Source organism: Oncorhynchus masou, chromosome 5 (genome assembly GCF_036934945.1).
Source record: "Oncorhynchus masou masou isolate Uvic2021 chromosome 5, UVic_Omas_1.1, whole genome shotgun sequence".
Taxonomy (NCBI): Eukaryota; Metazoa; Chordata; class Actinopteri; order Salmoniformes; family Salmonidae; genus Oncorhynchus; species Oncorhynchus masou.
The window spans coordinates 26491846-26516679 of record NC_088216.1 but is presented as its reverse complement, the minus strand read 5'-3'; the positions used below and the strand labels follow the sequence as shown (position 1 = coordinate 26516679).

The 24834-nt window shown below is 43.5% G+C and overlaps 1 protein-coding gene across 2 annotated transcripts in view; it reads right to left on the bottom strand.

Moving 5' to 3' along the window:
* The window catches only part of LOC135538535 (keratin, type I cytoskeletal 18-A-like), a 28685-nt gene extending 15767 nt beyond the window's left edge, over positions 1-12918 (bottom strand). The window contains exons 1-5 of one of the 2 annotated variants that reach the window (XM_064964429.1): positions 11997-12918; positions 11409-11613; positions 8666-8748; positions 6647-6800; positions 1374-1655 (exon numbers count right to left, since the gene is read on the bottom strand). In XM_064964429.1, coding sequence (XP_064820501.1) covers positions 1374-1655; positions 6647-6800; positions 8666-8748; positions 11409-11606 — 717 coding nt within the window. In that variant the 5' untranslated portion in view covers positions 11607-11613; positions 11997-12918. Of the gene's footprint in view, positions 1-1373; positions 1656-6646; positions 6801-8665; positions 8749-11408; positions 11614-11905; positions 11928-11996 lie in introns of those variants that run through there. The other variant, XM_064964433.1, reaches the window with a different exon arrangement.
* Between the last annotated feature and the right edge of the window lie 11916 nt (positions 12919-24834).

The window sequence follows — 24834 nt, the reverse complement described above, 5'->3', positions numbered from 1 at the left end:
GGCTGTAACGTAACAAAATGTGGAAAAAGTCAAGGGGTTTGAATAATTTCTGAATGCATTGTATGTGCTTTAGCCAACTCTGCTTCTCCGACAGATCTGGAACCAGGCTGTAACAGGGCTGTATTCCACTCCAGACTCCAGTCCACTCTGACATAAAAGGCAACAAACAAAGTCATTCTGCAGAGCAGACACTGGTTAAGTACCAGTCGCTGCCTGCTTGCAGCCATGGGCCAAGATGCTTAATCACGCCTGTCACTTCAAAGTCACTGGCTGCATCCCAAATGGAACCCTATTCCCTACAAATTCCACTACTTTAGACCAGAGCCCTATGGGAGCCCTATGGGAGCCCTATGTGAGCCCTATGGGAGCTCTATGGGAGCCCTATGGGCTCTGGTCAAAAGTAATGCACTAACTAAGGAATAAGGTGCCAATTTGGATGCAGCCAGTGTGCCACAGACGGTAAAACTGACCAGACAGAAACAACACAGCCATGATGAGTGACTCATTCTACTCCCCCTATTCCAATGAAACCGAAATGATCCTATTTCAAAACCTGAAATATAAGCAGAAATATAATCTCATGGGTTATAAGCGAAACTGACTAGACGGGCTGCATTATTGTTGAAAACAACATAGCTATGAGAGAAAGCTATACGTTATTTGCTAAATATATCATATTCTCTGAAATCAAAATGCTACTATTTCAAAGCCTGAAATACTGTCCCCATCCGATGTGATGTTGTCGAAACCAACAGCTATGGAAGGTGGCTATATGCTACATGCCAATTGCAAGTTATCCTATTCAACTGAAATCCTAATGCTCCTATTTCAAAGACTGAAAAGAATACTGTCCTCAGCTGATGCCTTATAAGCACTTAGCAGTAAGCAGATCAGAGAGGCCCGTTACAAGTGATGTATTACAATGCTGCAGTTGTGGTTTACGATGCATCAATATCTAAAGAGGAGCAGCGTTTCAATATCGTAGTAAAAGTTGATCTCTTCTTTGGAGGTAATGGATTGTCTATGGGGCACCTTTCTGAGTGGGTAGGGGTGTGATGAGGATAAAGAGGGAAGGAGAGAGTGAAAGAGAAGGAGAGAGAGAAAGAGGGATAGAGGTAAACAACCCATCTCAGACCTCAGACCATCTCAGAGCTCCGACACTAATTCAGTACAACAAATCAAAACAAACCAACTCTTCCTTTCTTACCACATATCGCTGCGTTGCCTGGAAACAGCAGAGATAGAGCTATGATCAGGGTGTGACTAGGTGGCAGGATGCCAAGGGAGGATGAAAGAAAAGACAGAGAGAGGGGTGGATGGAAGGAAGGAAATAAAGACAGGGGGAGGGACGAAGGCAGTGGGACACTGCGTACCTGTGGGAGAGACCCTCCATGGGCTCGGGGTCTGAGTCTGGCTCCGAAACGGCTCGGCCCGGGAGCGGAGCATGGAGTTTGATTTGGGCCGGCGGCCAGGCCGGGGTGTCGGTCATCTGGGACTTGATTTAGGCCGGTGAGGCTGAGGCGGTCGCACTGCGTCCTGATTCGGTCGAGGAGCTGGGAGAGCTCCATCCCTGTGCCATCCTCCTCCCACGCTGTGGCCGTCACTAGCAGCGCATCACAGGAGTCGGCCTGCTGCTGCTGCAAAGCACGGGCTGCCTGCACAATGAGCCAACCAGAGAGAGGGAGAGAGAAGAGGGAGAGAGAGACAGGGAGATATATGAATGTAAGAGAGTATATAAGAGTGTGTGTGTGACAGCGAGAGGTGATGGATCTGAGAGAGAAGGAGAAAAGGGAACAGAGAGAGAGAATGAGGGCAGAGGAAGAGAGCAAGAGAGAGAGAGAACAGTGTGAGAGCAGACACACGCAATGCAGGGGAGGGGTAGAGTCTGTTATTGAGCCTGAGCCTGTGAGTCTGGGACAGTGTGTGTGTGTGCGTGCGTGTGCATGTGTGTGTGTGTGGGAGAGAGAAGCTGGATCACGTAAAGACCTGAGTGGAGGAAGGGAAGGGGAGTATTAGTCAGCAGGAATAAAAAGGGGTGAGTAAAAGAGAAAGAGAGAGAGAGAGAGAGAGAGAGAGAGAGAGAGAGAGAGAGAGAGAGAGAAGGGTGGGAGGATGACAGGAAAGCATTGAAAGGGAAAGGATGGTGTGAAACCTAACACGCCTTTCCACTGAGATTAATAGGGTAGGTGTGAGAAAACAGGAGGAGGCATTCTTCTGGTTAATGGGCTAATAGGGAGTAGGTGTTCTGAGACGTTGTTCTTTCTTTACAGTAGCTTTCTTGTCTTTCTCTCTCTCTTTCTCTCTTGTTTCACCTTCTGTCTTGTTCTCTTTTCTTTCTCTTGCTTTCTCTCTCTCTTCTCTCTTTCTCTTCTCCCTCTCTCTCTTCTCTCACCTCTCTAATGTCTCTCTCTCTTCCTTCTCTCTTTCTCTGTTCTCTCTTTCTCTCTCTCTTTTTTTATTGCACCTTTCTCTCCCCTCTGCATAAACGTAAGAAAAATAATGAGAAAATGGGAATTATCAAAGGTGGAATATACTGTGCAAACACAGTAGATGCTGCTCAGTAAAAAGTTAAGAAATTTCCTCCTAATTGGAACAAGACTCAGAGTTGGATAACCCCTGTCTGAGTCACTTCCCACTGGGCATAAACTGGTTGAATCAACGTTGTTTCAATGTCATTTTTCAACATGTTGTGATGTGGAATCTACGTGGGAAATACGTTGGATTTGAAAAAATAAATCAACGTAATATGTTGTTTTGAGGGTGAAACTTCAATTATTATGTAACCATGGTAACCAAATTTCAATTTATTTTACCTTTATTTAACCAGGCAAGTCAGTTAAAAACAAATTTTTATTTTCAATGACGGCCTAGGAGCAGTGGGTTAACTGCCTTTTCAGGGGCAGAACGACAGATTTGTACTTTGTCAGCTCGGGGATTTGAACTTGGAACTTTCTGGTTGCTAGTCCAACGCTCTAACCACTAGGCTACCCTGCCACCCCAATGGAGACAAACCTTGCATAAAACATGTTGAATTTGTAACTTTAAAACAATGTCAGATCATCAACATTATATCCAGTATCAGAAAAAAAATACTATAGGCTGGGAAGCACCTCCTCCTGGAGAATGTATATATCTAAAGCTACCGTTTGGTCTCCCAAGCCCAGCCCTGCTTAGCTATGATATTCATCAATAGTTATTGTTTTAATTCAAACCAGAACTAAAAATAGACAATAAAATAGGCCAATGGCTTCAAGCTCTGGTTGATTTCAAATGTAATGATATTTAGTGATATTGGAGTGTTTTTGGTTGTCAACACAACCAAATATCAACATTTGAAGGAGATGTATCTTCTGCTTGGATAGTTCCATCTGTGTCAATGACTTGTATTCCATTTTGTCTACAAATGAATCATTGATAAATTGGATTCACGTCTGCATCTCAACCAAAAATCAAAGGACTGAATCCAAAACAAACCAACATTTAAATGCCCATTAATCAAAGTTGTTTTGATTCAGTCCTATTTTTTAACTTAGATTTTTGGTTGAGATGCAGACATGAATCCAACATATCAATTATTAATTTGGAGACAAACTGCAATTAAAGCCAGACTAAGTCATTGACACAGATGGAACTATCCAAGCAAGAGATAAATCTCCTTCAAATGTTGATATTTGGTTGCGTTAACAACCAAACACAAGTCAATATTATCTTTGAAATACAATAGGCGAGATGTTCACAAATGATGCTGGATTCATGTCCCCGACTCAAGTTGAAGAATGGGATTAAGCCAGTGGCTCAGATGGAACTATCCAAGCAGTAGATACATCTCCTTTAAATGTTGATATTTTGTTGCATTGTCAACCAAACACAATTCAATGTTACTTTTACAGTAAATAGCCTAAAGTTAAGGCTATCTTACAAACTAATGTAACGTTCAACCTTAAAATAAATAACACATCCATGGCCACATTTTGAGGTTACTGTAACTATACATTTCTTCTTATGTAATTATATAAAGTGTGCATTTTAACTTTGATGTAACCTCAAAGGGCTGAAAGCGCAGTGATAGATATTTGGTGACAACTAAATCACCAACAGATATGTTTTTTCATTTGAATTTGGTTGTGCTTTTACAGTGGGGCAAAAAAGTATTTAGTCAGCAACCAATTGTGCAAGTTCTCCCACTTAAAAAGATGAGAGAGGCCTGTAATTTTCATCATAGGTACACTTCAACTATGACAGACAAAATTAGAAAAAAAATCCAGAAAATAACATTGTAGGACTTTAAAGTAATTTATTTGCAAATTATGGTGGAAAATAAGTATTTGGTCACCTACAAACAAGCAAGATTTATGGCTCTCACAGACCTGTAACTTCTTCTTTAAGAGGCTCCTCTGTCCTCCAATCGTTACCTGTATTAATGGCACCTGTTAGAACTTGTTATCAGTATAAAAGACACCTGTCCACAACCTCAAACAGTCACACTCCAAACTCCACTATGGCCAAGACCAAAGAGCTGTCAAAGAAACAAAATTGTAAACCTGCACCAGGCTGGGAAGACTGAATCTGCTATAGGTAAGCAGCTTGGTTTGAAGAAATCAACTGTGGGAGCAATTATTAGGAAATGGAAGACATACAAGACCACTGATAATCTCCCTCAAACTGAGCCTCCACGCAAGATCCCAGAACCACACGGCGGGACCTAGTGAATGACCTGCAGAGAGCTGGGACCAAAGTAACAAAGCCTACCATCAGTAACACACTACGCTACCAGGGACTCAAATCCTGCAGTGCCAGACGTGTCCTCCTGCTTAAGCCAGTACATGTCCAGGCCCATCTGAAGTTTGCTAGAGAGCATTTGGATGATCCAGAAGAAGTTTGGGAGAATGTCATATGGTCAGATGAAACCAAAATATAACTTTTTGGTAAAAACTCAACTCATCGTGTTTGGAGGACAAAGAATGCTGAGTTGCTACCAAAGAACACCATACCTACTGTGAAGCATGGGGGTGGAAACATCATGCTTTGGGGCTGTTTTTCAGCAAAGGGACCAGGACGACTTATCCGTGTAAAGGAAAGAATGAATGGGGCCATGTATTGTGAGATTTTGAGTGAAAACCTCCTTCCATCAGCAAGGGCATTGAAGATGAAACGTGGCCGGGTCTTTCAGCATGACGATCCCAAACACACCGCCCGGGCAACGAAGGAGTGGCTTCGTAAGAAGCATTTCAAGGTCCTGGAGTGGCCTAGCCAGTCTCCAGATCTCAACCCCATAGAAAATATTTGGAGGGAGTTGAAAGTCCATGTTGCCCAGCAACAGCCCCAAACATCACTGCTCTAGAGGAGATCTGCATGGAGGAATGGGCCAAAATACCAGCAACAGTGTGTGAAAACCTTGTGAAGACTTACAGAAAACGTTTGACCTCTGTCATTGCCAACAAAGGGTATATAACAAAGTATTGAGGTAAACTTTTGTTATTGACCAAATACTTATTTTCCACCATAATTTGCAAATAAATTCATAAAAAATCCTACAATGTGATTTTCTGTATTTTTTTAAATCTCATTTTGTCTGTCATAGTCATTAGTCTGTCATAACTACAGGCCTCTCTCATCTTTTTAAGTGGGAGAACTTGCACAACTGGTGGCTGACTAAATACTTTTTTGCCCCACTGTATATGGTTGAAAGCATAATGATAACACATTGGAAATTCAACTAACTTTAGTCTGTCTTTTTGAGTGGGTGAGTATAGGTTGTAATCTCACTGATCAACGTCTCAACCAAATATTATCCAATTATCCATGTTTAAATGACATGGTGTGGCCAGTGAGCAGTGGCTCAGATGAAACTATCCAAGCATTAGATACATCTCATTTAAATGTTGGTATTTGGGTGCGTTGTCAACCAAAAACAATTCAATATTACTTTTGTAATACCGTAAATAGCCAAAAGTCAAGGCTATCTTACAAATGAATGTAACAGTATTTATTCAACCTTTTAACTGATGTCTTCACTGAACGAATGCAGGTGTACGGAACCGTACAGACCCTTGCAACATGCACACAGACACTCGCACAAGACCGTGCCACATAGTCCTGGTGCATGTCCTGCGTTCACAGCCAGACACATTTCAATATTACTTTTGAAATACAATAAATAGCTTATTAGCTTGTCGACATGTTAACAAATTATGTGTTGGATTCATGTTGAAGAATGGGATTAAACCAGTGGCTCAGATTGAACTGTCCAAGCAGTAGATACATCTCCTTTAAATGTTGCATTGTCAACCAAACACAATTCAATATTATTTTTTGAAATACAATAGGCAACATGTTAACAAATGATGTTGGATTCATGTCCCCAACTCAAGTTGAAGAATGGGATTAAGCCAGTGGCTCAGATGGAACTATCCAAGCAGTAGATACATCTCCTTTAAATGTTGATATTTTGTTGCATTGTCAACCAAACACAATTCAATATTACTTTCACAGTAAATAGCCTAAGGCTATCTTACAAACTAATGTAACATTCAATCTTAAAATGAGTAACACATCTATGGCCACATTTATTCAACCTTTTTACGGATGTCTTTACTGAACGAATGCAGGTGTATGGAACCGCACGGACACTGGCACAAGACCGTACCACATAGTCCTGGTGCATGTCCTGCAGCTCTGTCATGGAGTTGTGTAGTTCCGCCTCCAGCTGCACATTGGTAAGCTCCACCCTCGCCTTGTTCTCCCTCAGCAGAGCCACCTGTTGCTCCAGACACTTGGTCTGCCACTCTTCCAACTCACATCTATGACAGGACACAGAACACATCTTATCCTATTAACTGGGTTGTGTTCATTAGAGCACTCAATAGAAAATGTTTTAAAACTTTTTGAAATGGGAAAACTGAAGAAAAAAAAGGTGTGTTTCTTACTGGACAGGTCGTTCCTGTTACCATGTTTCAGTCGGCGATATTGACTAGTAATTAGCCTTGACCACAGTGGTCTATGCAACGCAACTATAGGCCTACACTTTACCAAGAGGTGGTGATGGTAACATAGGGAAGTGTTTTTCAATGTACAGCTACTGAATGTTCCCTACTCTGTGTCAACTCGTCAGGGTACTTTACATGGGTGGTGAAAGAGCTACACGTACTGTGCATGTGGTGTAGGTAAACACTGTGATACAGTATATGGAAATGTTTCAGCCGCACATCCAGTGTATCTAAGCAGGTGCCGAGCCCTTTCCTTCAGTCACTGACTCAAAGCACGCTCGTTGGTCTCATGGCTGAAATGTTATTCATATTTTTCAAAATCAAGCACATTTTTTTTTAACTGACGAAAATCCAGTGTTTCTACAGTATGTCAAACGGTTTTGTTATATTTCAGTCTTCTGTGATGCACATAATGTGTAATAGTGGGATGCAAACTCAAAATTGAATACATTTCATATATCTGACATGGTACAGGTGTTTTCTTTTTTCTTAAGCCTATAACCATGTGTGTGAGGTGTATACTTTTGTTTCAAAGGAGATTTAAGACGACCAAGAATCACTCTGTGTGACCCTGATATAGTCCACTCTAGTAAAAAGTGTTAAGATATACAAGTGTTTTCAGGTCAAGGTAAATAGACTGCACACTGCAATCTATGCTCCCATGTGTTTTAGTGACCCTTCATCAGATCTAACCTAATCATGTAAAAGACCTTATCATACAGTGGGAAAAACATCTTGCAACAGTCATTCAGTAGTTGCAATAGTCCTCACTTCCCAACAGATGCTAAAGTCACAGTCACAGACATCAAATCAAAGTGTATTGGTTGCGTACACAGTTTAGCAGATGTTATAGCAAAATGCTTATGTTACTAGCTCCTAACAATGCAGTAAAATGTCAAAAAGTACACAAATAATATCTACATATTTTTTAAATACAATATAAACCTTGTGACACAGAGTTGCAGACAACATCGTGACAGTGACCCAGGTAAGGCCAGTAGGACGCCGTATATAAATAGAGGAGGTGTGTATTCATAGCTCATAGCTGCCTGCATGTTGTTGCCCTCCCTTGCCCTTCAGGGGTTAATGGATCTCCGTCTGGGTCCCAAATGGGACCCTATTCCCTATTTAGTGCACTAATATTGACCACACCCTATGGGTACCCTGTTCATTCCTGGTCAAAAGTAGTGCTCTAAATAAGAATTAGGGTGCCATTTGGGACGCAGATCTCTGGCAGTAGCAGAGGGGCCGGTGTGTCAATCTGCATCAATACAGATGGGAAAGTGCCGACCAGGCACAACACAGCCAGGCTGCGATTTGTATGCAGGTTGTTGAACAGGAGTGGGAACTAGCAGAGTTATAACAAAGTGTGGGCTATACTGCTGCTACAGTAAATAAGAGATAAAGTATCTCTTCAGGGGAAAATAAGATATCTGATTGTTATTCAAGAGGTGTATTTAAAGTGTTAAAGACTGAAATTGGTTGTTAGTATTATACTAACAGTAGGTGTAGGATTTGATGGATATTTGCTTCTGTTTCCAGAAGGCATTCACAACTGCTATGGTATATCTGTGTTTTCTTTAGACATGATGAAAATAAATACTATGAGGGTATGTGTTACTGTATTAGTATACTGTAGTATTCTAGGCCTCACCTAGAATGTCCCAATCACTACTGACCTGGCCTGGATGGTAGAAGCCCTGGACATCATGTGGTCAGACTGCAGCACCAGCTCTGCATTCTCCATCAGCAGTTTACCAACCTACAGAACCAAAACACAGTCAACACACACAAGACAAAATAACAAGGAAGTGAATACGATGCGTGAAAGACATGATCGATTTCAGAATGTGTTCAATCTGGTTGATCCATGTCATGTCATTGACCCAATAGGTCGAAAAAAACACGATGAAACATGAAATCACATACGAATACACCTCAGTACACTGGACGTTCTGTATCAAACGGGGTCTTTCTCAAAATGTGAAAACATGTGGGTGAGTCTTATCACAATAGAACAACTGTAATAAAGGTTTTGCTTCCTTGAATTACACTAGCCTCGTCTCATACTGTGTGGCATGACATTGACCAATGGATGAGTTGGCTATAGCACATAGAGCATGGGGACAAGGCTAATACACTAGCACAAGCATGAAGATAGAAGCCTTTGAAATATCATCAAAGAAAGGAAGTTGGAACAGAGATAAGATAGAATACGGAAGTTCGGGATACTTCGGGATTGTTGGCAATGAGGCCCTTTATCTACTTCCCCAGAGTCAGATGAAATCGTGGATACCATTGTTATGTCTCTGTGTCCAGTATGAAGGAAGTTAGAGGTAGTTTTGCGAGCCAAAGCTAACTAGCTTTAGAGCAATGACTGGAAGTCTATGGGTATTTACCAGCATGCTAGCAGATACCCATAGATCCACTTCACATTCATTTAAAAGACTGCATAATAATATTCTGCCTGTTCATACTTGTCAGATTGCCACCAGCTCAGTGAGTCAGTTTTATTACATGATGATGTCCCACGATTTGGGTTCATTAAGACAAGGCCTGAAGCAGCTGTGGCACAGATATTAAAGCCAAAGAGCCTCTCACAGTAATTCTAGTACTTGACCTCAAAACCCCTAAATGTTTGGCGTTAACTGCAATGTAAGTACATGAAACTTAAACAAATGTTATCCAAAATCTCTTGCATCTTTGATATGGAAATGTTTACTGTATAACTTAGGGCCATTTTGAGTTTCAATGCTGACTCTTCCTTTGCCAATCACAACATCACAATGCTTACTCAAGACAAACACACCCGTTTTGAAGGAGGAACACCTGGAATAACTTGGACAATTGTGTTTTTGCTCACAGAAGTGCCTCAAAGATTATCATCATATTTTCATTGTAATTACCCATTCCAGTATCTTAGCTCTGTCAGTTATTCATCTCTGACTGTGTTGATTCATAGCCATGAGAGAGTACAAACCAGATATCAGCACTTTGTCTTCCAACAGGGCACTCTCCAACTGAACATTAACTGATTGATTTCAAATGAAATGTGTCACGTTTTGTAAATAACAGGTGTACACTAAGAGTGAAATATTTACTTTCAGGCCCTTCCCAACAACGCACAGAGAAATAGAAAAATAATAACACAGGGAATAAATACACAATGAGTAATGACAACTTAGCCATATACATGGCTACCAGGAATTCCTTATTATGGCTTGTTATTCAACGCTTCTCAATAGAATGAGGTTGGCGCCAGGTCTTAAAACCTAAACCCACAACAATAACAGCAGTCTAGGACTGAAACCGGCCTTGAGGAAGATGCACATAACAAAGACAATTGTTACAACAAATCACGAATTCATGTCAAAGGAAGATTTGAAGAACGTTATCAATTATGCGTATATGTCAAGTCATACATTTTTCATTTGATTTGATTTATTTAGCCAGGATAGTCTACTCAGTAACTATTGCCACTGTTTTACAGGGAGTCCTGGGTTCCATAGAAGTCAACATTCCAGGTATTAGTTCAGGTGAAAGTGTGAGGAAATGTCCCACATATGTACATTTGTACATGACAGGTTCTCACATGGGCAAGTCTGCAGATATCGTATCAGTGCTGCTATGCATGATGGATCTTTATATTGATCAATAGATTGGCAATCGCTCATATTTTACGCAACACTCTCGCTGAAAGTGAAATTGGGCATAAAAGTCAACCCACCCGTTGGCTTTAATACTAATAGGTCAGATCTTGTTGCGTTCTTTGCCTTTGTCTCCATTCACATTCTGAGACCATAAATCAAGGAGCGGTTGCAAAACCTCCAATCAGCTCATGCGAGTAAGCTGACAATTACAGCAGCCCGTGTTAATGGTCTACTAGGGCAGTGGCCTTTAAAGGAATAAAAGGATCCACATTCTTGAGTGTGACAATGGAGTGATGGCTTGTTTCCAAATGTCCTGACATACAGTATGACACTACTTCTCACCCTCAGGAACAGTTGACATTGTCTTGGTAGGAACCACTTTGTCAAATGTCTGTTTTAATTCGACTGCTATTAAGTGTAATCATCGCTAGGACTGAAAATCGTTAATAACTGGTTTGCTCAGTTAGTGCTGTATCTGTCTCAAAGCCAAACCCTGCACACAAGAAAACACATATCATCTGCTTTGCTCTACTCTGGTAAAAAAATTATACGGAGAATATACAATACAAGTTAGTCCAAGTCAGTCCTAATAGCTACTGTATGGCTAGAACACAGCTGCTCAAACAAATCTAGGCATTACAGTACCTCAGCATAATCACTGGCAAACAAAGTTACTGTCAGTGGACATAAGAAAAAACACTGTTTAATGAGTTGGGGTCCCTCAGGGCTCAATGTTTGGACCAGTTAAAAAGGTAATAGATGCCAGTCTCACCTGGGCACGGAGATCATCCACAGTCCTTTCCTGCTGGGTCCATTCCTGGAGGTGCGGGGCGTTCTTTAGGCCCCAGTATGCAATCTGGCCCTCCAGATGCCAGTTTGCCTCTTGCAGCTTGTTTACCTGCTCCAGGAAGCCCTTCAGACGGCTGTTGAGGCCCTGCATTGTCCACCGAGAGTCCTGCAGCAAATCCATGGTGCTCCTATGCAGTGTACACCCCAAAGAAAAACACAGAATCCTCTCAGGGGTGCTATCAAACACTTACAGGCTCGCCAACTCAGGAGAGTGTCTGATAAAAAGTGTCAACCCAAACGTACGGTAACTACTTATGCTATCCAAAAACTCTTTCACTACTATTGCAGCATATGTCCACACCACAGTCACTTCTACCCACTTGCAACGCTGGCAGGCGGTACCTTGCCTGCCACCGATACTGGTGAGATTACAGACCCATGAGGTGGTTACTGGGTAAATATTTACCCAGCAATACTCACCCGTGAGGCAATATGGCGTCCCTTTCTCTCTACCTCCCCCCCTCTCTCTAGGCTAGGCAGCACCGTGTGTTGGCAGTGGTAAGATAAGCACCAGTCTCAGTAGTCCCTGGTCACTGCAGCGAGCTGCTCCTGATCCTCCCCTCCCAGACGGAGCTGGACCACATTCTTCTCCACTGCTTCAACAACTTTCACTTTCCCACTGGGTCCCAGGTCAGAGACGGTCCCCTGTCTGTGACAGATCAGATAGGAATGGTAGGGTTAGGGCTTGTCTCGCTATTGCTCTCGCACCAACTATGTGCCAGCTATCATGGGGTCAGCCATGACAGGGCCAGTGGTACTGTCCCTGTTCTTTCCCCCACGAACACAGCCTGCAGCAGTGCTGTAGGGGTGAGTGCTGGGGTAAAGCAAAGCGCTCACTTGCTGGACACACTGTTGCTTACATCACCAGCGCTCTGGGGCCCTTTGTGTTCTCTGATCCAGGATTACTGAGCCCTGTGTGGAGGGAAAGTTCAGGCACCCACTGCGACAACACTCTCTGTGTGTGTGAGTGTGTCTGTGTTTGTGTCTGTTTGCCTATGTGTGTGTTTGTTTGCACTTGTGTGTGTGTGTGTGTAAACAACATATCTAGTATCTACCAATAATTAATAGTGAGAAACGAATGTCTATCCACTGACTCATCAGATCAACAGCCTGTAATAAACACTGAACTTTGTGCTGTGTCACATGGGTTGCTCAATTCCTCCCTTGCCTACCACTACCCTCTCATTGGCCTGTTTTGTGTGTGTGTGTGTGTGTGTGTGTTTGTCAGTCTGGGGGGCAAGTGAGATCATTTACCAGACATTCTCGCAGGTCACAACTTTTTCATCCTCTTGAAGTTGACAACAATGTTCGACTTGTACAGGAGATACCAAATGTGTGTTGAGTCGTCATGGCAACCACCACGCTTTCTTTCAGTCTTTCGCTGACTTTTTTTCTATGACTTACCTCAAGTAATGTGAGGGTGTTATTTCCATTATCAATTAATCTAACCAAGATCTTAGACATTTTGGCACCAGCACATACGTCATACAAGCTTTAAGTCAGGTGAGGTAATAAGATAAGACACATGGCTAAGGTAGTTAAGGTGTGGGTGCGGCATCTAAAGAAGCCAGTGAACGTCTGACGGAAAAAGCACAATAAAACATCCTGTTTAAGCCACTCTGGCATGGTGTTTGGAATTTGAGTCAAGGGAACACAACTTATAGTCATCTCTATTCGTCTCTCTCTCTCGCTCTCTCTCTCTCTCTTGGAGTAGGCACTTTCAAGTCCTTTCCAGTCATTTGCACTCCCAATCTACTTCATTATGTGAGGCAGCAGATGACTGTGGGATTTACTTGTTGGATCAATTAAGGATTTCTCTTCCTTTCTGTGTAAACAGCCGCGCCTGCATTCTACCATTCACAGGCAGGATCTAGGGATCATTAATATGAGGTCACACATAAACCTGCTACAAACACTGCGTCTGTCTAGAGTCTATAGTACAATATCACCATGGAAACACTTCATGGGCAAAAATAATGTTCTCTCCTTGAATCAAATCAAATCAAATCAAATTTATTTACATAGCCCTTCTTACATCAGCTGATGTATCAAAGTGCTGTAGAGGAAACCCAGCCTAAAACCCCAAACAGCAAGCAATGCAGGTGTAGAAGCACGGTGGCTAGGGAAAACTCCCTAGAAAGGCAAAAACCTAGGAAGAAACCTAGAGAGGAACCAGGCTATGAGGGGTGGCTAGTCCTCTTCAAATGTTCATAAATGACCAGCATAGTCAAATAATAATAATCACAGTAGTTGTCGAGGGTGCAACAAGTCAGCACCTCAGGAGTAAATGTCAGTTGGCTTTTCATAGCCGATCATTGAGAGTATCTCTACCGCTCCTGCTGTCTCTAGAGAGTTGAAAACAGCAGGTCTGGGACAGGTAGAACGTCTGGTGAACAGGTCAGTGTTCCATAGCCGCAGGCAGAACAGTTGAAACTGGAGCAGCAGCACAGCCAGGTGGATTGGGGACAGCAAGGAGTCATCATGCCAGGTAGTCCTGAGGCATGGTCCTAGGGCTCAGGTCCTCCGAGAGAGAGAAAGAAAGGAAGAGAGAAAGAGAGAATTAGAGAGAGCATACTTAAATTCACACAGGACACCGGATAAGACAGGATAAATACTCCAGATATAACTGACTGTCCCTCGCCCCCGACACATAAACTACTGCAGCATAAATACTGGAGGCTGAGACAGGAGGGGTCGGGAGACACTGTGGCCACATCCGATGATACCCCCAGACAGGGCCAAACAGGCAGGATATAACCCCACCCACTTTGCCAAAGCACAGTCCCCACACCACTAGAGGGATATCTTCAACCACCAACTTACCATCCTGAGACAAGGTCGAGTATAGCCCACAAAGATCTCCGCCACGACACAGCCCAAGGGGGGGGGGGCGCCAACCCAGACAGGAAGACCACGTCAGCGACTAAACCCACTCAAGTGGCGCACCCCTCTTAGGGAAGACATGGAAGAGCACCAATAAGCCAGTGACACAGCCCATGTAATAGGGTTAGAGGCAGATAATCCCAGTGGAAAGAAGGGAAACGGCCAGGCAGAGACAGCAAGGGTGGTTCGTTGCTCCGGAGCCTTTCCGTTCACCTTCACACTCTTGGGCCAGACTACACTCAATCATATGACCTACTGAAGAGATGAGTCTTCATTAAAGACTTAAAGGTTGAGACTGAGTCTGCGTCTCTCACATGGGTAGGCAGACCATTCCATAAAAATGGAGCTCTATAGGAGAAAGCCCTGCCTCCAGCTGTTTGCTTAGAAATTCTATGGACAGTTAGGAGACCTGTGTATTGCGACCGTAGCGTACGTGTAGGTATGTACGGCAGGACCAAATTGGAAAGATAGGTAGGAGCAAGCCCATGTAATGCTTTGTAGGGTAGCAGTAAAACCTTCAAATCAGCCCTTGCCTTAACAGGAAGCCAGTGTAGGGAGGCTAGCACTGGAGTAATGTGATCACATTTTTTGGTTCAAATTGAAGTGTTTCCCTCAGAGCATGCCAGTGCTGTGGTTTTGGCTTTGGTCCATAATAAGTGCATACGAGTAGAGTGTCCTAGGACAGTCCATCCGGACAGGGTCGAGAGAGAGGTGAGAAACGTTAGACCCACACATACACCAGACCAAAATATGAAACCAGGTGATACCTAACAAGCATGTCAAAGGGACAACTAGAGCAGGTGGCTGTTAGGGCTCTTACCATCACACACACACCCGCCCACGCAGCGCTGGCCCGCAGCCTATCCCCCTGGTATAGAGGGCGTTGATGGTTTTCTGTCTATGATGGTGGGCGATTGATAGTGCTGTCGTTAACAGGATGAAAACAATACAGGCAGCAAGCTCTTCTGTGTCTGTGCCTGGGACAACCGATGAGTGAATGCGCAAGGGGAATGCGGCCTAGCCTGTTCCAGTCAGGACACCGCATTGCGTTGCTCCCACAAGCCAAGGAAGCAGTTTCGTCGCACGACATATGCAGGGACAAACAAGTAAAAACCTGATCGAGTGTTGATCTTGATCTTGACAGTGCTACTGAAGACCTTAAAGTTCATAGTCTTTAACCCGTTGCTCCTCTTATAGTAAATTCATTGCTCTACATGTTTTCATGTTTTTTTTTTTTTTTTTTTTACATATTCCTTTAGGCATTTAAGCTTTATTAAATCAACAGTGGGACCTGCAGGTATCATTTGAAACACACTGTAGCACACAGTACTGTGTTAAAGCCATGAGGGTTTTGTCTGAGCATGATATCATTATGCAACCTCTGAGACTAGAGCCCTGATTTGTAGGTTATTATGGTATTAATCCAAACCAGTTCAAAGGATTAACTGCAGTTAAACTCTTTAGCATTATCTCAGTAACTGGTCACGTTTTGGCTTCCACATACCTGACATGCCATGGTAAACCAGTAAACCATTATTACACCGTTGAAGACGGTTTGGGACGTACATACATTAACAATACTTTATAAACACACTCTTTAAGAGTAGGGGTAGTAATGTCTGTCTGGGCCAAATTCCTAAACTGGCCTACCATATTACCATGGCCACCGAATTATCCCCAGCTTCCAAATGGCTAATTTAAAACCTTTCTATGTTCTCCTGCAATGCTCCACAGGGCTCTGCTGTAAAATATGTTGTTTTTATAGCTTACTTTCGAAGCTATACCACATTATGAAAATGGATGTCTTTTCGAACTGGTAATGAATTTTCAGGACAACCATTTGGAGCAGCGTTTCACGGCTGCTGACTGTGTCCTGGTTAGAAAACATCTGTTTTCTTCACTTGGTGGGCCACAAACCTTTGCAAACTAATTTGTGTGAACTTTCAATCTTAATTCATCATGAACCGTTGAGCTTCAGTCACTTAGTCGATAAATCAGAGAGTTCAGAGAGTTCAAAAGGCTAGAGTAAGGCCTACTGTATTGGGTCCATCTCTCCTGTCACCAAGGGAGTGTGCTTTTTAGACCACCTGCATGGAGCAACGCCCCTTAATTCCAACACCCATTCTAATCCTGTGCGAAAGCCCTTTTATCAGATTATTTCCCTGAACATCAGATAGTTTGTATATACTGTAGAGTGACAGCCGTGAACCTTAAACCCCTTATAATCCTACTACAGGTGAACACACTCATCAGATGACTCTACTGAATCACAGATAGTACATGCTTTTATCTACTCTCCCTGCCACACCTTAGACATAAATGATAACCACGACAGGTATTCAGACAGGTGAGATCCAACCATTTCTGTGGTTGTAGGTGGCAGACATACTAGTCATTCCGTAGATAGAGATCATATTCCAGTCCACTATACAGACAGAAACGCCCAAAGCGTCAGGTGATGTTGAATTGACATGGGGAAAAGTGTTAAAAGGTTGTTGAGTTGAAGGACGGAAAACCATTAGACCATAAATGTGCCTTCTGCTGTACATGCTGTTTTAGACATGTCTATCTATCTATCTATCTATCTATCTATCTATCTATCTATCTATCTATCTATCTATCTATCTATCTATCTATCTATCTATCTATCTATCTATCTATCTATCTATCTATCTATCTATCTATCTGTCTGTCTGTCTGTCTGTCTGTCTGTCTGTCTGTCTGTCTGTCTGTCTGTCTGTCTGTCTGTCTGTCTGTCTGTCTGTCTGTCTGTCTGTCTGGTAACAGTCAAAAGTTTGGGTACACCTACTCATTCAAGGGTTTTTCTGCATTTTTATTGTTTTCTACATTCTAGAATAAAAGTGAAGACATCAAAACTATGAAAAAACACATATGGAATCATGTAGTAACCAAAAAAGTGTGAAATATATCAAAATATATTTGAGATTTTACATTCTTCAAAGTAGCCACACTTTGCCTTGATGATAGCTTTGCACACTCCTGGCATTCTTTCAACTAGCTTCACCTGGAATGCTTTTCCAACAGTCTTAAAGGATTTCCCACATATGCTGAGCACTTGGCTGTCAGGTGCTGCCAGAGCCGTCTGTCCAGAGCTGCCCCTCAGTCCTGAGCTACCCTTCACATTGTAGGATTTTTAATGAATTTATTTGCAAATTATGGTGGAAAATAAGTATTTGGTCAATAACAAAAGTTGATCTCAACACTTTGTTATATACCCTTTGTTGGCAATGACAGAGGTCAAACGTTTTCTGTAAGTCTTCACAAGGTTTTCACACACCGTTGCTGGTATTTTGGCCCATTCCTCCATGCAGATCTCTTCTAGAGCAGTGATGTTTTGGGGCTGTTGCTGGGCAACACGGACTTTCAACTCCCTCCAAATATTTTCTATGGGGTTGAGATCTGGAGACTGGCTAGGCCACTCCAGAACCTTGAAATGCTTCTTACGAAGCCACTCCTGGCGGTGTGTTTGGGATCCTTGTCATGCTGAAAGACCCAGCCACGTTTCATCTTCAATGCCCTTGCTGATGGAAGGAGGTTTTCACTCAAAATCTCACAATACATGGCCCCATTCATTCTTTCCTTTACACGGATCAGTCGTCCTGGTCCCTTTGCAGAAAAACAGCCTCAAAGCATGATGTTTCCACCCCCATGCTTCACAGTAGGTATGGTGTTCTTTGGATGCAACTCAGCATTCTTTGTCCTCCAAACACAACAAGTTGTGGCCAGGCCACCAGTGTGCCTTCAGAGCCCAGTACTCCCTGTTCCTGCTCCTCGCACTTGCCATGAGGTGCATGTCCCCAGCCCGGTACCACCAGTGCCGGCACCACGCACCAGGCCTACAGTGTGCCTCGTCTGTCCTGAGCCGCCAGAGTCTCCTGTCTGTCCTGAGATGCTAGAGTCACCCGTCTGTCCTGAGCTGCTAGAGTCTCCCGTCTGTCCTGAGCTGCTAGAATCTCCCATCTGGTCTGAGCTGCTAGAGTCTCCCGTCTGTTCTGAGCTGCTAGAGTCTCCTGTCTGTCCTGAGCTGCTAGAGCCGCCAGTCTGTCCTGAGCTGCCAGAGCCGCCAGTATGTCCTGAGCTGCCAGAGCCGCCAGTATGTCCTGAGCCGTCAGCGCCGCCAGTATGTCCTGAGCTGTCAGTTAGCCAGGAGCTGCCAGAGCCGCCAGCCAGCCAGGAGCTGCCAGAGCCGTCAGCCAGCCAGGAGCTGCCAGAGCCGTCAACCAGCCAGGTGCTGCCAGAGCCGTCAGCCAGTCAGGAGCTGCCAGAGCCGTCAGCCAGTCCGGAGCTGCCCTTCTGTCCGGAGCTGCCCCTCAGTCCTGAGCTACCCTTCAGTCCTGAGCTACCCTTCAGTCCTGAGCTACCCCTCAGTCCTGAGCTCCTCTTCAGTCCTGAGCTCCCCTTCAGTCCTGAGCTCCTCTTCAGTCCTGAGCTCCCCTTCAGTCCCGAGCTACCCCTCAGTCCTGAGCTCCTCTTCAGTCCTGAGCTCCCCTTCAGTCCTGAGCTCCTCTTCAGTCCTGAGCTCCCCTTCAGTCCCGAGCTACCCCTCAGTCCTGAGCTGCCCCTCAGTCCGGAGCTGCCCCTCAGTCCGGAGCTGCCCCTCAGTCCTGAGCTGCCCCTCAGTCTGGAGCTGCCCCTCAGTCCAGTGGGGCCCTTTAGTAGGGTCACGCCCTGACCATAGTTTGCTTTGTATGTTTATAGGTTTGGTTTGGTCAGGGTGTGATCTGAGTGGGCATTCTATGTTGTAGGTCTAGTTTGTCTCTTTCTGTGTTTGGCCTGATATGGTTCTCAATCAGGTAGACAGGGACCTGTTTTGTCATTGTGGGTGATTGTCTATGTTATGTTGCATGTTAGCACAGTGTTTATATAGCGGTCACGCTCGTCTTATTCGTATTGTTGTTTTTTGCTTAAGTATTCTTTGTGTTCTTCATTAAATTAGAAGAATGTATTCCAACCACGCCGAGCTTTGGTCCGCTTCTTACGACGATCGTGACAGATGTAAAAGATTATTAGGTCTTTGAGAGTTTATTCGGAAGATAACAGCTCATTAAACATTTGTTCGTGGTGCCCCGACTTTCTGGTTAATTACTAATATTAATTACAGAGATTTTTTATAGAATAGCATGTCATATCCCTTAATCCGGCATAGCCAAAGACATGACAGGGGCAATCAATTCACCTATGGTGTCCAGGGCACAGCTGGGGGCAGAGGGTGGTCTATAGCAAGCGGCAACAGTAAGAGACTTGTTTCTGGAAAGATGGATTTTTAAAAGTAGATGTTCGAATTGTTTGTGTACAGACCTGGATAGTAAGACATAACTCTGCAGGCTATCTCTGCAGTAGATTGCAACACCGCCCCCTTTGGCAGTTCTATCTTGTCGGAAAATGTTATAGTTAGGGATGGAAATGTCAGTGTTTTTGGTGGACTTCCTAAGCCACGATTCAGACATGGCTAGGACATCCAGGTTGGCAGAGTGTGCTAAAGCAGTGAATTAAACAAACTTAGGGAGGAGGCTTCTAATGTTAACATGCATGAAACCAAGGCTTTTACAGTTACAGAAGTCAACAAATGAGAGCACCTGGGGAGTAGGAGTGGAGCTAGGCACTGCAGGGCCTTGATTAACCTCTACATCACCAGAGGAACAGAGGAGGAGTAGGAGTAGCTAAAGCATATCAGGACTGGTCGTTTAGTGTGTTCAGAGCAAAGCGTAAAAGGAGCAGGTTTCTGGACATGAGAGAATAGATTCAAGGCATAATGTAGAGACAGAGGTATGGGAGGATGTGGGTGCATTGGAGGTAAATGGTAGGTTAAGGCATATTGAGCAGGGCTAGAGGCTCTACAGTGAAATAAGACAATAATCACTAACCAGGACAGTAATGGACAAGGCATATTGATATTAGGGAGAGGCATGCGTAGCCGGGTGATCAATAGGGGTCCAGTGAGTGGTTGGGCTGGTTGGAGATACGGCGATCCAGACAGCTAGCAGGCCGGGGCTAGCAAGCTAGCAGACCGAGGCTAATAAGCTAGCAGATGGGCCTTAGAGGGACGTCTCGACGGACGAAAGTCTGTTTTGGAATCCGCATACGGTGACGTCGATAGACCAGTCTTGATGGATTAGTAGGGTTCCGAGTAGCAGGGGAGTCCAAGTCCAATTGGCAAAATAGGTATAGTGGCCAAAGAAATTGACCGATGGATAACAGTCCAATATGCTCTAGACAGCTAGCAGCTAGCAGGCCGCGGCTAGCAGATGGTCATTCAGGGATGGTTGCGATGTAGAGGCCAGTTGAGTACCCCCTCGAGCAGATTACGTCATAGTCCAGTTGTAAAGGATCGGCGGGTTTCCATGCCCCTTACTGGCAGTAGAAGGGGTCTGGGTATTGTAGCCCAGGAGTGGCTGATGGGCGTCTTTAGCTAGCTGGGAGAAAGGGCCTAGCATGGGCTAGCTTCAGGCTAATTAGTGCTTGCTCCTGGACCGACATTAGCCAGTACTCAGATAGCAGCTAGCTAGCTGTGAGGATCCAGGTGAAAATGTTCATAGCTTGTGGTAGGATTCCTGGGATATGGAGAGAAAATAGGTCCGGTATGCTCTGGTTTGAGTCGCGTTGTAGAAACTGGTGAGAGCTTTCCAGGCTAAAGGTTAGCTGATGACCGCTAGCAGTGGTTAGCGGACCACTAGCTAGTAGCTAGTGAGCTGGCTAGCTTCTGTTGGGGGGGATTCCGGATTCGAGGTGAATAATACTTTAGAAAAAAAAACAGATCCGCACCACAGTGGGTGAGGCGGTTTGCAGGAGAGTGAAGTTCTGAAGTTGAAGTTGAGTTTTAGAAAAAAAATATAAAAAGATATGCGAAGAAAAATATATAAAAATATATTTTACATGGGACAAGAGAAGACAAGGACAAACGACATCTGACTGCTACGCCATCTTGGATTTCTGATCCAATGAACCATTGCATTTCAAAATGTTGAATCAAGACTGCCCAAATGTGCCTAATTTGTTTATTAATAACTTTTCGTGTTCAAAATTGTGCACTCTCCTCAAACAATAGCATGGTATTCTTTCACTGTAATAGCTACTGTATTGGACAGTGCAGTTAGATAAACAATAATTTATGTTCCTTTTGTCCAGGTGGGAAAGGGCAGTGTAGAGTGCAATTGAGATTGCATCATCTGTGGATCTGTAGGGGCGTTATGTGAATTGGAGTGGGTCTAGGGTTTCTCGAATGATGATGTTGATGTGAGCCATGACCAGCCTTTCAAAGCACTTCATGGCTACAGACATGAGTGCTACGGGGCGGTAGTCATTTAGGCAGGTTACCTTGGCGTTATTGGGCACAAGTGACTATGGTGGTCTGCTTGAAACATGTAGGTATTACAGACTCTGTCAGGGAGAGGTTGAAAATGTCAGTGAAGACACTTGCCAGTTGGTCCGTGCATGCTCTGAGTACACATCCTGGTAATTCGTCTGGTCCTGGAGCCTTGTGAATACTTACTCACATCGGCTATCGAGAACATGATCACACAGTCGTCCAGAACAGCTGGTGCTCTCATGCATGCTTCAGTGTTATTTGCCTTGAAGTGAGCATAAAAAGCACATAGCTCTTCTGGTAGGGTCGTGTCACTTGGCAGCTCGCGGCTGGGTTTCCCTTTGTTGTCCGTAATAGTTTGCAATCCCTGCCACATCTGACGACCGTGCACTTATAGTGTGCACTTATAGTGTTAAAGCCGAGGAGAGAGGAACAACGAAAATGATTAGGCCATGGCATAATCTTCTTCGACATGGTTTTGTGAAAGCGCCTCCGGGCTTAGGAGTCCTTGTTGATCTGAAAAACAATTACACCTAGGAGTGGCACACTTTCCTGAAATCACCTTTCTGTTGAACAAGGATGAGGACATACTTTACACATGTCCAAACAAGTCAAGGCAAGGGCAATCCATAGACAGCAGGAGGGGTCGCCAGAAAAGCAAGAGGTAGGGAGCGGTGTCTGTGTGCACTGGCATTATCTGGTTTAGTCTACCCTCTGGCCATCACAACTGATTTAGGATGAACCGTTCCTTCCTACGTTATAATTGATCAATTCAACTTGGTTAGTTGGTTAAAGCTAGAATCCTTAGTTGCTACCTCCATTTTTGTACTTCACAATTATTTATATGTACCCATTGATTCTTGAAGAATATGACTTATAAATGCCGCATGAGTCAGTTCAACTGTTGTACCCCATCAGAACCCAGAATAGAAGCTTTTTTTTACCCCAATGTGTGTAAACAAAGTAAATGTAAACCAACACTGTATTGCTTCAAAACATGGTTAAAACTATAATAAAACTATAATGTTGATATAACATGGATGGTTGTTGCATCTGTAGATCTGTCTATGAATTTGAGAGTGGATACATTTCTCTAGGCCCATTCCTCAGCTTTTACAAAAACAGAGGAGGGGTGAGGGCTTTGTTATTGTTTCAACTATGGATTCTAGCTTTAAGGGCTTAAAAGAACAATATGTGCAGGCTGGCCCAAAAGCATTACAAGGATTGTGGTCAGACAAGCATGGCTTACACAACCACAACACTGGAGAGAGCAACTTATTTGCTACAACAAGGAGTGTCAGACAGTTATATTAGAGCTGTATGATTGGTCCCTCAATAACCAGCACTTTGTGACATAGGCTGATGTAAAACGGGCTTTAAAAATACATTTGATTGATTGATCGATAACCTTAATACTGTAGTGTACGTATAGGTAGAAATGGTAGAAATTGACAAATAGCCCTATTCATGGGGGTAGATGCGTGTAATTGAATTTTAAATACTGCACACAGAGCAAGTGAACAACTTGAAGATTGAACTGATTGATAAACAGACCAATTAGTGAGAAAATAAAAGTGGGCTGCCTGTCTAAATACAGCCTAAAATGTCTGTTTTTTTGTCCCTGGGGCTGTCTGCTTAGACCTGACAAGACACCCTGAAGGTCTGAAGGTGGTTTACGGAGGTCAGGGAGTAAAATGGAGCAATTATACTGTCTGTCTGCATCCTTTGAAGCCTAGTGCGTTCATAAGGTCTCAAATCCACATTTCAGTTCAGTTCAATTCACAGAGCGAATGTGAGAGGACACCCTATAGCAGGGATCTCCTATTCCAACCCAATTGGCCAAAAGTAATAATTTTAGATTCCATTTCATGCGGCCCATGCGTGGTTAATTAAGACTTAATTAAGATAAATTACTGTATGTTAAGAAATCACATAAGATCATGGGAACACTTTAAATGTGTGTTGTAATGAGTGTTGCAATGAGTAAACATTGTGTGGCACAAAGTGTACATGAATTATGTCTGTCTGTTACTGTTTTCGCCGAGAGGACACAACATCTTATTCCATTTCCCCATCAGCTGTGTGGGCTTGAAAATAACTGCTAAGTACTTAGCCACTGGGCACAGATATCAATTCAACATCTATTCCACGTTGGTTCAACATCATTTAATTGAAACGATGTGGAAACAACATTGATTCAACCAGTGTGTGCCCATTGGGTTCAGTAGCCATCTGTCAATACGCTGTGTCACTCATGAACAAGCGGAAAGTGTAGGGACTTGACAGGGACCTCCATCACACCTGTGTGAAGGCCACTGAAATTAAATTAAAGCGTGTTGACAAACAGCGAACATCAACCCACTCTGACCTTAAAAATGATAGAGAGAGAGTGACAGGGAGGGAGGGATAGCAATTATACTAAAGATACTCTAAGCCCTAAAGATACTCTAAGCCATTCAAATTCAACTGGCTTTGAAAGCCTGCTCCATTGCATCTTTTCATTGTTCCCCTCTAATCATGGACTGATTTAGACCTTGGACACCAGGTGTGTGCAATTAATTATCAGGTAGAACAGAAAACCAGCAGGCTCCAGATCTTCTAGGGTAAGAGTTGAATAACCCTGCTCTAAGCTACGCTTGGGTAACTTTCAGCAATGCTGCAAAACCTGTAAGCATCAAAACCAAATGTCCAAAATAAACAAGTATTTTTTTAATGGGGCAAAGCTATGATTATGAGGGTGGGGATGGGGAATGTGCTCCTCTCCAGTCTTGTTCATCTGAAAAGCTATTCATGCTTTTTGAATGGAACATCATACAGTGCTTTTCATTAGAAAGTACATATTGTTCTGAATGGACCAGGTGGCTCCTTTGGAAAAGCTCATATTCTTTCATTATGTTTTTTGTTAATTCTCATTGAGGTCCACAAGTACTAATTTGAGGCTATTAGCGATTTGATTCTCCTAAGTAAAAGATTTCTGCATTGAGGATTGCCAACATTGAACTATTACAAGAGAAAGCTGTTTGTTTTTTGTATTTGTATTCATTATGGTGACTTATGCTGCCTTGGCAGCAGCTACTCCTCCTAGGGTCCGGATTTTTAAATAAAACATTACAATACATTCATTACAGAATTCAAATCAAAT